Source organism: Malaclemys terrapin, chromosome 6, assembly GCF_027887155.1.
Source record: "Malaclemys terrapin pileata isolate rMalTer1 chromosome 6, rMalTer1.hap1, whole genome shotgun sequence".
NCBI lineage: Eukaryota > Metazoa > Chordata > Testudines > Emydidae > Malaclemys > Malaclemys terrapin.
In genome coordinates this window covers 29,487,855-29,504,149 of record NC_071510.1, presented here as the reverse complement: position 1 = coordinate 29,504,149, position 16,295 = coordinate 29,487,855, and the positions used below count along the sequence as shown (strand labels likewise).

Genomic DNA, 16,295 nt, shown 5'->3' with positions numbered 1-16,295 from the left:
GTTTAAGAAGCTTCATTTAAAATTAAATTAAAATGCAGAGCTCCCAGGACTGGTGGGCAGGACCCGGGCAGCGTGAGTGCCACTGAAAATCAGCTCGCGTGCCGCCTTCGGCACACGTGCCATAGGTTGCCTACCCCTGATGTAGAGGATTATCACTAGATGACCCTAAAACAAGTTTATAATAGAAAACTGGAAGAATGCTATTGAAAGCTGCCAGTAATGCCAAGGGGAATGGACCTAGGTAAGGAAAAGTGTAGTCTCTTAGTTTTTATGAAACAATTAACTTGTTTGAATTACTATGAAAACAAAACACAGGGAAATAAGAATATTTTCCAATACCATTTTAGGGATATTCCGTTATTCCCCCCCTCCCCACTTCCCCCACCCCCCGGCATTTTGATCTAGTGGTAATTTAATGTTAGGAGGCTGAATTACCAAAAATAATACTTAAATGGGTCATGACTCATGATGCAAGGTTTTTAAAACCCAATTTTAATTTATAGTAGCAGGTTCATCGTGCACTGCTACATTCATTTCAGATTTCCCTTTGCTCAGGGCATATAATATTACAAGACCTGTCTCGGTGAGACTATGAAACTCTTAGTAGTAACCTTTCAAGCTTGGAAATCTGGCAGATTTTGGTGACTGGCACTGCTCCATTCAAGGAGCTTTGTTGCTCTTAGGATATGGAGCCACATGTCAATATTAGACATGACCGAGACTAAGAGTATTTTGGTTTAAGCTCATTTATAAAAGCAAGCTCAGTGCAAAAATGTTTATTGTAAGCTACGATGATGAGAGAAGTGAGATTCCATCCACATTTAATGTTCAAAACTGGAGCAGTTAAGTTGGATAAAAAAAAAAAACCCTAGAAGAGACTTTTCAATCATGCTTACAAACATCTCACCAAGGCACTCAGTCTTGATCATAGTACTATCAAAAAAACGAATGGCAAAGTGTGAAGAGAAATGAAAAGCATCAAGAATCACTGGGGAAGAATTTTGTGAGAAGTTATATGAGATAATCTAAGGTATGTTCCAGAATGCACCTAGAATATTAAGGCTGTCTGCAAGTACTGATTACACAGCCATAAAAAAATCTTGTGGACAGAGACTGAAAGTAACATATAGGGAAGAATAAAAGTTAAACCTAGAAAGGACCGTGATTCCAAAGGGGTAATGATCTTATTGGAGGAAGGATGACCATGGGACTGAAAATTAGGTCTGGCATACGTGTTCTGATCTTCGGCAAGTCACTTAAACATTTCTTATCTCATTTTCCCCTACAAAATGCTGCCTTGTCTCTCCGAAGGAAGGAGGAGGGAGAGGGGGAAGAAGTTGTGAGGCTTACTACTTTTAATGTTTGAACATTGATTTGAGATACTTTGACAAAAGCGGCTTTAGAACTACCGAATAATACCTATAGTTATAGCATAGCATATGCTGCTATGATTGAGTTAATAAGAGGACTGGAAAGCATGCTCGTCTTTGAAAAAATCTGCCAAAGCATCTGGGGAAGATTGGTGTAAATCAAAATATATGATGATGATTCCTAAGAAAGAGTTTAAGGAGATGAGAAGTCTGGACAGATGTTATATATGTCACACAAGGGAATGGAATTCCGGCTAAATGGTCTTCTGGATCCCAACAAGAGCAAGATTTGGGATCACTTTCTGTGTAAGTATTTTGGTAGAAAAGGCAAAAGTAATTAAATTATCTGCCTTTACATGAGTTTCCTAAATTATGAAACTGCTTTTGACTAAGACTGCATGCACGAATATATACTGTAACGTCTGACATACCCTTCATAATCCTTACAGTAAGACCTGTGAGTTTGTCTCTGTGGTTCCAAGCAACGTCTCTGGTGTAATAACTTTTCCTAATACCAGGATGACAATTTCAAGAATACTATACGTATCTGAATCCTGGGTTGTATCTTGTTGCTGTATATAAAACATCTTGCTGTTGTATGCAAAACATATTCTTCCATCATGTATTCCTCATTATTGCTGAATGATCAAGGCAGGCACTAGCTATAGTAACAATTAAATGTTTGCCTCACAGAACCATGTCAGTTTACCTTCCAGTTTTAAGCAACTGGATGAAACTGATTCAGCGAGGAACCCGACAGTGTTTTCTGCAAGAAAACCCTTACTTTGCATTATCCCTGCTGGTGATGTAGGATACCAGGCAAGTCATGTTACACCATGAATGCAACTTACCTTGTATTAGTTAGAATAAATGCCTACATCTCTATACCACACATATGAACGCCCATTGCTAGAGCTTGTCTGCACACTCCTTAAACTGGAATTTAATTGCTTTGTGTGTGTGTGTGTGTGTGTGTGTGTGTGTGTGTGTGTGTGTGTGTGTGTGTTTGTGTTTTTTTTTTTTTTAAGGTTCTGTGCACCAACATATACCCAGCAATCCGTGTCACTGATATTAAGAATGAAATATTTCCCTTTTTCCAATGTCCCAAACGTGATTGGAAAAAGAGGGTTTTGTACAGAGTAAATGGAGGTATCGCTCTCTCTAACAGGGAAGGAAATCAATTACTCTTTATTCAGAAGCATAACCTTAAATTAAATTAAATTAAATTTAAAACCTTGCTGGTGCAACTATTTAATGACTCCTTTTAGAATAGCTTTGAAGGTGCAACATACAAACACACATCTAATTGTTGCTGCAGTTCCCACTTATTACCTTGACCTGGCTCACAGGTCAACTAATATTTGAGAAGTAGGCTGAAATACTGCATAATTAGAGTGACCAGATAGCAAGTGTAAAAAATTGGGATGGGGGTGGGGAGTAATAGGTGCCTATATAAGAAAAAGCCCCCAAAATCGGGACATCTGGTCACCCTATGCATAATGTATAAATAATTGCATCCAAAAAATTATGTTAAAGAACAGAGATTACAAAGTTGAACACTCAGATGATAGGAAATGCCAGAATTCAGTTGCCCATTCCAACTTTAATTTGGACCCCTTGTATCATAATGCATATGCAGTCTTTAATTACACAAAAACATACTATTATTTTCCACAAGAGCTCTGTCTTGTTTGGTGTGCAGGATGGGTGGATAGTGCTCTGGGAATGAATCAGGGTTGTTGTGTAGTGAATGAGACTGCTGTCTGCAAGACTCCTGCGTCATTTGTTGCAGAAGTTGGAAGGTGTACGGTGAACATGTCAGGGGACTGCAGGAAGAGAAAGGATTGGCTCATGGTTAAGGCAGTTGGATACCATCCTGGGGAACTGGATTCTATCCCTGCCTCTGCCACACAGTTTCTGTGTGATGCTGGGCAAATCAGTGACTATGAATATTTAGTTTGTGTTCCTCATGTTTCTGGTTGCCCAATTTGAGACATCTAGGGCCAGAATATCAACAGAACTCCTGAGTGATCGTAACTAAGTGAAGTTTATTAGAGTCATGCTTTAAACATATAAAAGTGCTATAAAAACACTAAGTACTCTGAAAAATCAGGCTCTAAGTGTCTTAAATTGGGCAGCAAAAACTAGTGGACATGAGACAATTTTAGTCTTAATCCCTCTGTGCCTCAGTTCTCCATCTGTAATAATGGGAATAATCATACCTATTTTCACTAGGATATTGTGAGGATAAATTCATTAATGTTTGTGAAGCACTTCGATGCTATAGAGCACCACAGAAATGGCTCGGAAGGGTTTGAATGATGTGTATTTTAAATCAGGCCAGAGGCCACACATTGAAAGTGAAGGATAAAAAAAAAAATATTTGAATACATACCCATTCACTGAATAAGGCTTGGGTCCTATAGAAAAGTAGTGTGTGTTTATGAAACTAAAGACCGTATCATAAAAGAAGGAGGTTGAATTACACATAAATCTGACATTTATTAATGTTTGAGTGTTTGACTTTAAAATCTTAATGTTCTTTTTTAAAGTAGTGTTTTTTTTTTTTTTTTTTAAACTCACACACCTCCAATTAGCAGCAGCAGAGCTGCAGAATCCTGGTACCATGCCACAGAATTTAGGTCCCGCATCCTACAGAATGCCCCATGTGGTTTAGCGTGTGTGAGCATCTCTGGGCTGGTCCACACTAACCCCCCACTTCGAACTCAGATATGCAACTTCAGCTACGTTATTCACGTAGCTGAAGTCGAACTATCTTAGTTCGAACTTACTGCGGGTCCACATGCGGCAGGCAGGTTCCCCCATCGACTCTGCGTACTCCTCTTGCCGAGCAGGAGTACTGGCATCGACGGCGATCACTTCCGGGATCGATCCCAGAAGATCGATTGCTTACCGCCGGACCCAGAGGTAAGTATAGACGTACCCTCTCGCTCAAGTGGCTGGCCCCAATGAGGATGACAGCCTGCTTTGTACTTACTGCTGAAGAAGTGTAATAGTATCACTACAGTTGGTACACGCTGACCCGTCATGTTATAGGGGTACATACAACCTTTTGTAAACCTAACCCATGTCCTGTGACTGAGGCCAAGAAATAAAGATTAGTCTCTTGCCGGCTTTCTTGTGTGGCACACCCTTATTACCTAAGGGATTGTACCTTTGATGTGGTGAAGGTCCCAAATTTTATTACTAAATCTGATTCAGGCCAGTCTGAAGCAATCTGATGTGGAGAAACATGCATGTGGGCTTGTGAAGGTATTTAGCCACCAGAGGGCTGTGTGGCCACAATTTTTTGACAAGTTCTTGGCCCTTTACTGGTTCAAATGGTCACGTCACTTGACTCAAGTGGGTGAATGGGTTTGTGTGCGTAAAGAGATTTGACTCTGAAATGAGTAATCAACTTCTCTTATGACTCTGCTCTGTTGCTAGAAAACACATCAGATTATGGTTTAATTCTGTTTCCTAAATTATTCAAAACCCCAGTTTGGTCATCAGCATCTTCCAATGTAAGCTATATAAAGGCGGTACCACTGTGTAGCGAATGCAAACCTGTCTTGCACCATAACAAATCCTAAAGTGTACTCCCTAAATAATGTGGATCCAAACTAATCTGGGTGAAGTGAGGGTAATGTAAATCCTAGTTCATATGCTTGCTTGTCTGTTATGCCCAACAGTATACTATCTGTATACTACCCAAAATGAACCATTTCATGGAGGAGTGGGTAACTTGGGGCATATATAGGCCCCTGTCTGCAATGAATAGGTGTTTGATAGTAGCATGCGTAGATCTGATTCCCACACTGGAGATGGGCATGCTGGAGATGGGGGAGGGGGGTGTAGGAGGAGAGGGGAAGCAAAATCTGGTAGAAATTCTGCTGCCTTGATAGTGCACAAGGATGTGCCACTGTAAGTGAGTTTGGTGTGGTCCCTCCAAAAGACAATAGATTCCTTAGCCAAAATCAAAAGGCAGCTAGCTACCTGTCTCACGTGCTTGACCCTGACCCATCACCTCACTACCCCCAAACCTATTCACATACCCACTTGGCCTTAAACATGTCCAATTACCAAAAGAGGAGGAAAATGGCAAATTTGACTTGACAGTAGCTAACAGTTTTTAAATTTTTATTTAACATAGTTGCTTGAAAATGTGGAGATGCCCTTCACAGGGTCAGCATTTTTTTTAACAGACATGCATTTTGTATAGTCCCAGTTGAAAGAACCCTGATGCTTTTACTATATATTTTGAAAGAAACAATGTTAATTTTTAAAGAGAAGTAAGGAGCCTTCATTTTGTTATCTGGAATATGAGGGAGGGGAAGGGTAGATATTTAAGTATATAACAGATGTGGTTACTACTACCCCTGGATAGACAAACGAACTTTATAGACTTTAGTCATCCTCTCCCTTTCCCAATTACTCATGTGGATTTACATATCTGCCAACATTTCAGATCCATAAATAAGGACACTAGAGGGAAAAGTTTTAAAGCCTTTGATGTACATTCAGCTAATAGAAGACTTCGAAGGAAAAGGGGACATTCAGCATATAAGAACAGGCATAAAATCTGTCCCATTTCGTTTCTTGGGTTGGAGGAGCTGAAACTTTGGTCAACTGTGATAAATCAGTGCAACTTGCTGTGTTGTTCCCACATGTTAAATTATGTCCTGGTTGATGGCGATGATGAGTGTGTGTGGCTTGGAAAGGGTGTGGATTTTGTTGCATGTGCCTTAAAAATGTGTGCTCCCAGCTGCAGTTGTGCGCCTGGGCGCTGAAGCCTTGAGCTCGTGTTTTTTCTGTCTCCCCAGGGCAGGGTTTAGCTCGGCTGGCTCCGTGTCACACACAGATGTGACTCTTGTCTTCCCCCTGCAAACGTACAACCGTGACGCCCCCCCCCCTCCCCCAAAAGCCTGTTTTTTTAAAAAGTCTTCAGCTCCCACACCCAGCAGCGGCAGAGCCCCGGGAGCTGATGGAACAGGGGAGTGGGAAGCAGGAAATCGGGACCACGAGCAAAAACTTCAGCGCTGCCTAACTTTTCTCTTCCTTTTTAACGCGCTTCCCGGGACTTTCTCCCATTCTCCTTCGGGTTGCGTATTATTTTCCCTCCACCCCTTTCCCTTCCCTCTCGCTCTCCAGCGGCGGCTGGACGCCTTGAGCTGATAAGGAAGAGGAGAAGCAGCAGCAGGAGAGCTCGCCGCCGCTGCGAGGGGGAACCGGCCAGAGGGGAAAGAGAGAGCGAGACACAGACACACACACACACACGGCGAGATCAGCAAGCTTGGCTCGTAATAAAGCTCGCTGGGGCTCTTCGGCGTTTTTGACAGCTGGGCTCGAGCGGCCTCAGTGGGACCCCCCCTCCCCGGGTTTGCACTACCCCCCCTCCCCAGAGCAATGCAAAGCGGCTGAGGGTTAACGGGGCGCAAGGAAGCAACGTTGTCCTTTCAGATCCACTTGCAAGCCCTCCCCCCACCCCCCTTCCAGCCAAACAACCCAACAACAACAAACCAACCTGTGGAGGCTTCAGATCCAAACTTGGGTCCCTCCCCCGCAGCAGCTCTGTGTCGAAAGGTCTTTCTCGCTGCCGCTGCCGCTGAAGTTTGGGGGCTGAAGTTTTGAAGAGCTTGAGAGACTCTCTCTCTCTCTCTTTCTCTTTTTGTTTTTAGTTCAAATCACCTGAAGGCTTGAGAGGGGGGGAGGGGGGGGGGGAAGAGAGGAAAACCGAGAAGAGCAGAGAGCCCAGAGGCAGAAGGAAGGGGCTGGTGCAGGCACTGCTGCTGAGAGGAGATCAAGAGACAGGGGGTGCACTTGACAACCAGCATGCAGAGATGGTAAGAAGTTTCCAACAGCCTTTCGTTTTCATTCTAGCCTTTCCTTTTTATTTTGTTGTTAATAAATTGTGCAGTAACCAAAACAACAAACAGCTGGGGGCGGGGCGGGGAGAGAGAGAGAGAGAGAGAGAGAGATGTGCTACGTTGAAATAATGATTTAAGTTCTCCCAAACTTTCATTCAGTTTGGGATGGGATGGCCACAGGATTTTGCTGCCACTTTCTGTCTACCAAAGGTGAGGGGATAATGTTTTTTTAAAGTGTGGGGTGAGATTGAATTAGACGTACTGTGGGGTGAGCTTTTTTGGAAACCACCCTCTGCTTGGAAATGAGTAACGTTTGCACACAATGTAAAAGTAACCTTTGAAAGTGGGAGAAGTAGGGAGTGGGGGGCCGAGGGAAAGAGAGAGAGAAACAACGCCTGAGGCAGGGAGACAGAAGTGTAAATCCACCTTCCATCAGTAACTCTTTCGTCTCTTTTGCTTGTGCATGTGCTTGCAGTTTACACCTTTCCCATCAGCAGTTGTGCCCAGAACTTGTAGGGAAATATTGATGTGCTCACTGGAAGAGGGAAAACCGCTTTCAGAGCATGTTTGCTGGATCTCCTGTGAGCAGATGAAACGAGGCCAGTTCTTTTACACCAGGATTTTACGAAGCAGGCTTTTTGTTTTAATTAAAAACATTTACATTAAAAATAAAAACCGAGGTGACTCAGGATCTCAATTTGCTTAAATCCTCTCTCCCTGGCTATGATGTGAAGCTACCCTTTACTGCTTCAAGTAAGAAGCACATTTTAGGAAGTAAATGTATATGAAGTCTGACAGTGATAATTCTTGGGGTTAAAAGTATAGTTAGCTCAGCTAGTGAGGAGCAGGGATCAGCCCATATTGAATAAAGTGGTGTGTTGCTTGACCACTCCCATGCTTTTAGTAAGCTTCCACAGTAAATTGCTATTGTTACCCCCACTTGGGGATTGGCTGTACTGTGGAGATGGGTCAGTATATATAAAAAGGCGGATGGGGAGGAGAAGAATGAGACAGAGGGTTAATATTTTTTTCCATTCCTTCCTTAATGTGGCATGTCTTGTTTCAGTGATGAGAGCCACAATTTTTGGAGTGTAGGAGATGCCACTGTTAAATGCAGGCAACAACAACAACAGAACCCCAAGGTGGGGAGGAGGAAAAAGGAGTATGTGCCCAGGACTGTGGTTACAGCAACACTGACAGAAATTAAAGTGGTTTTGAAAGCAGCGTGCGATTTATTATTCCCATTTACCCTAGAGTCAAGCTGTTGTAAAATTGATGTACAAAAGACATGTAATAATCTGGTGTCCCTAGGATTAAAGTGGCAGAGTGTCTTTTTTGCTGTTGTTGCTCAACCAACAGTTAAAATGTCTTTTAAGTAAGCAGTCAAAGCAAAATATTACATGTTTCTCTTTTAAACCCATGTGTCCTTCAGACATGGAAGCAAATTAAATATTCAGAGACAGGAGTGCGCTTTATTTTTCATTATAGCATATTCCATTTACCATCTATACTATTGCTCATCTCATAGTCAGGAATTACTTTTAAAATAGGGTAAGGATTTTTTGTTAGTGTAATTATTGAGTTCATTTCAGACAATAATATTTAATAAGCCTGATTAGCAGATGCTGCTTACGAATACCAAGTCCCTGAAAAAGTATGTGGAACTTTCCTTTCCCTTAAAAATAGCAGGAATCTTCAATCGTATATTTAACGGGGCATAAATGCTCTGTGTTACACTAGTTTCATTTTAAGCTGTCCAGCATTAATGAACCTTCTAGCTGTATGTATGTTCTGCTTTAAATTCCTAAAGAGCATGAGATTTAAAAATCAGATCACTAAATATTTAGCAAGTTATTTATTTAGTAATTTCATGTGATTCAGATGCAGGATAATATGAATGTTAACTTATTTGTTATGAGAGAAGTTAGAAACTGCTTTTAAGACCCCAAAATATGAACTGTTCTGTATGCATGATGCATAAACTCATAATAGAAGGGTTCTGTTTAAGTATATTAATTTTTTAAAAAAAGTTATGTTAAAATATTTTAGGTGGACAAATCTAGGAGACGTATGTGTTTGTTCACATGGTTTGAGGTTTTTATACTTGAAGTGTATGTGACAGATGGGGATATGCGATTACATATAACAGAAGCAGTAAAGGAACAGACAAAAGCAGAGCTGACTATTTCTGTATTAAAATGTAAGTGCTACAGTTTGACTTTTCAAGTGAGTTTTTGCGTTCAGTGCTTTACATAACATTTTGTCCTAATCTTGCTTGCTGTCAGGGATGTTTCATGGTTGTGCAATTGCTGCAGTCAAGAATGCCAATTTGCATTCCAGGAGTGTCATTTGATTACTTTTATCTGCACAGCTCCAAGACTGGCCCAGACCTCTCATTTCATCTTGCCATGTCACGAGTCAATGCTGTGTCGTCTTTTCAAAAATCTGCCTGATTTAGACAAGAAAGAAAAGTACTTTCATGTTGCAGCCGCACTCCCCTGTTAACTTGTCAGCAGCAGGATGTGATTCGCTTGGGCCCAGAAGAATGGTACAGAGATGAGGGTTAGGCGGTTCAATAAGCCCATGGACAGGTAGTGTGTGACATCCCAAGAGAGCTTAAGTTAATGAAGAACAGGTCTGCTTAGTTCTCCACACTCTGACCTCGTGCTGTCCCCACAGTTTTCTCATTTGATCTTTCCCAGCAAATTGATCTTTTCTTGTATTTTCTTGCCTTCCAAGTTAGTCCTTATGGGACTGAAATTAGCAGAGCAACTTAAGTTGGATAATACAGCTGTTCAGAAAAGAAGAAATTGGACACTAGCTCAGAAGGGGGAAGGGGAAGCAAGCTATTCTTTTTGTTGTTGTTACTGAGAATTTTTTTTATTTTATTTCAAGGACTTCAAAATAGGCAGTAACTTGAAAGTTCACTTTTTTCCCCCCTTTTTAATCTTGGATGGTCTTTTTCACATTTTTTTTTTCTAAGTGTACATATCTGAGACAAACAACTTAGCAGTATATAGTACAGGTTTGTTTTAGTATTTGTCAGTTGAACTTGTTAGAAATGATTTGCTAGTCTATAATGAGGCTTTTACAGTTACAGTGAGACATGCTAAATATCAATTGCACATGCCAACTTCATTATTTATAGCCTGCTAAATAAGTATATTTCCATAGTATCCAATACTGAAATGCAGAAGAGATTAAACAATAAAAGCCATTACAAATGCTATGTGAAAATATAGTTTGCAAATTAGGACCAACATTAATAGTTTTCTGGAATACAAGCTCATGGAAACAACTTTGTTTTTGAATTAAGGTACACTATGTTTAAAAACTGTTCTAAAATAGGGGGTATAGTATTACTTTGTCTAAGTATCTTTATTTTTTCACTGCATTTAATCGTTGAAAAGTAGGCGGCTATATATTTTAATACATACACTGTGACAAGTTAGTCATCTGAAGTTTCAGGCTAGAATTTTGTGAATCAAGTGTAAGTTGAAAGTGATTAAGAGATTCTTTATTTTGCTGCATAATAATAAGTAATATTTAACTTTGTGGGTTTCATAGCAGATGTTCTCGTTTATCATCCACATCTTTGCAAGATGTAGTATTGAAAACATTACTGAATAAAAACAAAAACACTTATGTAAGGGAAATGCTGCACTCTCTCTCTCTGTATTGCTTTTTAAAATGGAAAGGAAATGGAAAAGATCATTGGTTAGTTATACTCCTCTCTGCAGAGCTCCTGGAAGACTCTTGATTTTATTAGATATGCCTAAGGTTAAATAAAAAGAAAAAATACTCAGAAAAATGGAATGGCTACGAAAAGAAGTTAGTAATCGTCATAGATCTAGTGTTTAGGCTTTGGGGGTGACTTTATTATGTTTTAGTTGTGATGTACGTGCATATCAATAGGATTTGCAGTTGACTGCTATAACTCTCAACAATTGGTTTTAATTTTCAGAAAATTAAATTGAAGTCCAACTAAAATGCATTTGAGAGGTTGAATTTATAAAACAAACATACCTATTATTATTATTTTAATGATGGGTCTTTGAAGAAGTCCCTTTCACACATTTGACACTGGCCTTCAAAAGTTAAATAATTTTGTTAAGGAACATTTACATTATGAAAATCCTCTTTACTTTCTGCTGTACACATTTATATGGTACAGTTTGTGTTTGACTATAAAACAGGTCAAGTCAGTCACCGAAAAGACAAGTGTTATATGTAAAGATTCCTATATAATGTAGAGGGCACAATTAAGACAGAGGTTTCTCTTTAAAAAATGGATAGGCTATGAAGGAATAAGGAACAGTTACTACTTTATTTAAATAAATGGTACTTAACAATTTAATGAAATATTTGTTTAATCTCACATTTTGTGTCTATCTCTTTCCGCCTAATTTGTGACATGTTTACATTTAAAAATCCCATTGATCATAATTGCTGCATAATAGTTCTATGCTAGCTTTTATGAGCATTACTTTGAACAAACTTATTTACCATTTAAGTAAATGGTATAATCCAGTGAGATAAACTGCCAGATTTGTCTCTTTATCTCTTGCACAGTAGCTCTCATTCTGTTGCTAGCTAGTAAAAGCTTTTATTTGTTGCTTATTAGAACCCTTAGTACAACTCAGGAGTTCAGCTGTAATTGAATTTGGTTGTTCGAAGACGCTCTCTTGTTTTAGAATGTTATCATAGTACAGTTTTACCACACGTTATAAATATGTATGTTATACTACAATACAGAGGCAGATAGCCTTGATTTACCTGCAAACCTCAACTCACTGAGTTTTTTCTGAACTTTGTGCTACTAGAATAACTTAAACTAAGTAATAAACCATGAATGCAGATAACTTCAGATTTGTTTTCTACTTATTACCATAGACTGCTCTTTTTGTTTCTCTTTTTTGCTCTTTTCAGTAATTTTCCGTAGAGTTAAAATGGTTTACCATTTACTTAAACCTCTTTTGATAGAAAATAATCAAACCCAGAAGGGTTCTAAAAATAAGTAGAGGCACTGAAATAATTATGAAAAATAAAAGATATTTAAAACTGATTAATAAATCACAAGCACAAGAAATTAAAATGCTGTAAACTGTCTGCTGAAAAGTTTTGCAGTGCCCATGATCTGATGCACCATTTGGAAGTTTAGCCATGTTTTTGCAATATATTACAATTTTTTGGTCAACAATTGTTCTGTGCTATAAAACCACATAAAGTAGTGCCTTCAGAATTCTTTGGCTACGAGGAAAACTTGCTGATAATGTAGCAGTACAGATTATGAACTGCTACAAGCCTTTAATGATACTGAGTGTATGTGTGACACCCATCATCCTGTCAATTGAAATCATATTGAACCAGTGTTGCAACTATATCATATTTGTCAAATGTGTAGTCCCTGCTTTTTTTATGTTCAGTACAAAGATGTAACAACACGCACAAAACACTTTCTCCTTATTGTGACCTTACATTTGCCAAAGTGCCCCATGCTGAAATTCCTTTTCAGTGTCTTTTTTTTCTTCCAAAGCCAGACATGTACCCAGACACAAAAGCCTCTGTGTATAGCAAGCTGTTTTAAATATTGTGACTCGTCGATGTGCTGTCCTTTCTCTGCTTGAGCCAAGGATCTCTGCTCAGTGTCTGTGGATTACCAAGCTCCTTCTTTATTGTACCTCTTGTCAGCTATTCCTATTCATTTAACCTTTCATTAGTGTCTGTGCAGCTTCACTGTCTGGAAAGGCAAGGAAAAACCTAAAGGCCTACTGTCACAGTTATTAGATTTCTCGGTTACATCCCAGCAACCATAAAGGAGTAAGAGTCAACACTATTGTCATGCATGCTGCTATCCTGGGGTGCAACTCTTCTATGCGTGTCAAGGACATGTGCCACATGTTGATAATGCATCCCAGGGATAAATGCACAACATGGGGGATAGACCAAGGCTGGAAGTAATGAGCTTTGTAGGAGTTATTGCAAAGACAAACAGTTTGTGCAGGAATTTTGCTTAAGAGGCCAAAGAGATGGACTTGCATTAAGTGTTGCCAAGATTTGCCTGTGAGGTGCTTGTCAATCATGTTAGTTTCATTTACAAGGAGGGAAAATTAAATGTTTCTGCAACTGGGAAATGTGTTGACTTTGTTTTAACCTGGCAGCCATGGAATATATTTCAAGTAGTTCTCCAAAACATACTGTACTTCTGATCATCTTTTTTGGCATGGATTAAAAATTGTCAACTCAGCCAATTAAAGATTTTCAAAACTGCAACTAAGATCAGATTAACAGAAAAATACTGATATTCATAAACAAAGGATTAAACTAATTACATGGTGGTAACTCTGTTGACTTAACTGGACTTGTCCTAGGGATGAATTTGACCAAGAATCTGAAGATCACTTGATTAACTTCCACCACCACCCCTGCCCCAAAGCGCAACATCAAGGGACAGATTTTTGCAGTCCTTGGATCTGACTCTCCCACTCCACTGAAGGCGAATAGAATGTGATAAAGTGGGGAGTCACCACATTTGCCCACAAGATTGTAATTTACACCATGAAAAAAATAGATGGATTTATTCCTCATTTCCCTCTCCTACAGCACAGTGTAGTAATACTTTTATCACTCTTATCAAAATAGTTTAATACATGGCTTTATGGAAATATAACTTTCCTAAGAATATAGATTTAAGGTTAAATTTAAGATTTAAGGTTAAAGTGAATAGAATGTTGGGAATCATTAAGAAAGGGATAGATAAGACAGAAAATATCATATTGGCTCTATATAAATCCACGGTACGTCTACATCTTGAATACTGCCTGCAGATCTGGTCGCCCCATCGCAACAAAGATCTATGGGAATTGGAAAAGGTTCAGAAAAGGGCAACAAAAATGAGTAGGGGTATGGGAAGGTTTCAATATGAGGATAGTTTAATAAGACTGGGACTTTTCAGCTTGGAAAAGAGACAACTAAGGGGGGATATGATAGAGGTCTATAAAATTATGACTGGTGTGGAGAAAGTAAATAAGGAAGTGTTATTTACTCCTTCTCATAACACAAGAACTAAGGGTCACCAAATGAAATTAATAGGCAGCAGATTTAAAACAAGCAAAAGGAAGTATTTCTTCACACAATGCACAATCAACTTGTGGAACTCCTTGCGAGAGGAATAGCAAAGTAATTGCAATTTTTTTTTTTTTAAGTACATCGGAAGCAGGAAGCCTGCTACACCACCAGTGGGGCCACTGGATGACCGAGATGCTAAAGTAGCACTCAAGGACAATAAGGCCAATACGGAGAAACTAAATTCTTTGCATCGGTCTTCACAGCTGAGGATAGGAGGGAGATTCCCAAACCTGAGCCATTCTTTTTAAGTGACAGATCTGAGGAACGGTCCCAGATTGAGCTATCATTAGAGGAGGTTGTGATGGGTTGGATCACAGAAACCCCCTTGGGAACTGCCAACTGATATGCCAAGACTACTTCTGCCCCTGTTTTCCCTGACAGCCTGGGACTCCAGCACCCTGTCTTGTTGAACCAGACACGCCAGTCTGCTCCAACACACACCCAGGGTCTGAACCACATACCCCAAAGCTGCAGACTTAACCTGAAAGCAGCTTACAGAAGCGTTCCTGTCTTTAACACTCAGATGCCCAACTCCCAATGGGGTCCAAACCCCAAATAAATCAGTTTTACCCTGTATAAAGCTTATACAGGGTAAACTCATAAATTGTTTGCCCTCTGTAACACTGATAGAGAGAGATGCACAGCTGTTTGCCCTCCCCCACCCCCAGGTATTAATGCATAGTCTGGGTTAATTAATAAGTAAAAAGTGATGTTATCAAATACAGAAAGTAGGATTTAAGTGGTTCCAAGTAGTAACAGACAGAACAAAGTGAATTACCAAGTAAAATAAAATAAAACATGCAAATCTAAGCCTAATATAGTAATAAAACTGAATACAGATAAAATCTCACCCTCAGAGATGTTTCAATAAGTTTCTTTCACAGACTGGATGCCTTCCTAGTCTGGGCACAATCCTTTCCCCTCGTACAGCCCTTGTTCCAGCTTAGGTGGTAGCTAGGGGATTTCTCATGAGGGCTGCCTCTTTTGTCTGTTTCACCCCCTTATATATCTTTTGCATAAGGCGGGAATCCTTTGTCCCTCTGGGTTCCCACCCCTTCTTTTTAATGGAAAAGCACCAGGTGAAAGATGGATTCCAGTTCAGGTGACTTGATCACATGTTACTGTAAGACTTCATTACTCACTTGCCAGCACACACGTATACAGGAAGACTTACAAGTAAAACAGAGCCATCTACAGACAATCGTCCTGGTTAATGGGAGTCATCGAGATTCCAAACCACCGTTAATGGCCCACACTTTGCATAATTACAAAAGGCCCTCAGATTTATATTTTATATTTCTAGTTTCAGATACAAGACTGGCACATTTATATAAATAGGTTGACCACACTCAGTAGATTATAGATTAGCTTTGTAATGATACCTTACAAGAGACCTTTTGCATGAAGCATATTCCAGTTACATTATATTCATAGTCATCAGCATACTTTCATAAAATCATATAGAGTGCAATGTCACAGAGGTTTTTGGAACAAATTGATAAACAGCAATAAGTCACCAGGACCAGATGGTATTCACCCAGGAGTTCTGAAGGAACTCAAATGTGACATTGCAGAATTACTAACTATAGTCTGTAACTTATCATTTAAATCAGCTTCTGTACCAGATGACTGGAGAATAGCTAATGTGATGCCAATTTTTAAAAAGGACTCCAGAGGTGATCCCAGCAATTACTGGCCTGTAAACTTGACTTCAGTACTGGGCAAACTGGTTGAAACTATAATAAAGAACAATATTGTCAAACATATAGATGAACGTAATTTGTTGAGGAAGCGTCAACATGGTTTTAGTAAAGGGAAATCATACCTCACCAATCTACTAGAATTCTTTTAGGGGGTCAACAAGCATGTGGACCAAGGGGATCCAGTGGCTATAGTGTACTTAGATTTTCAGAAAGCCTTTTACAAGGTC

At 39.6% G+C, this 16,295-nt stretch overlaps 1 protein-coding gene across 5 annotated transcripts in view; it reads left to right on the top strand.

Annotated features, from left to right (window-relative positions):
* The first annotated feature begins 7,132 nt into the window (after nt 1-7,132).
* BNC2 (basonuclin 2) overlaps nt 7,133-16,295 on the top strand; it is a 401,509-nt gene continuing 392,346 nt past the window's right edge. For 3 of the 5 annotated variants that reach the window (XM_054032365.1, XM_054032370.1, XM_054032371.1), the window contains exon 1: nt 7,140-7,213. In XM_054032365.1, coding sequence (XP_053888340.1) covers nt 7,211-7,213 — 3 coding nt within the window. In that variant the 5' untranslated portion in view covers nt 7,140-7,210. Of the gene's footprint in view, nt 7,214-7,420; nt 7,448-16,295 lie in introns of those variants that run through there. The other 2 variants (XM_054032367.1, XM_054032369.1) reach the window with 2 other exon arrangements.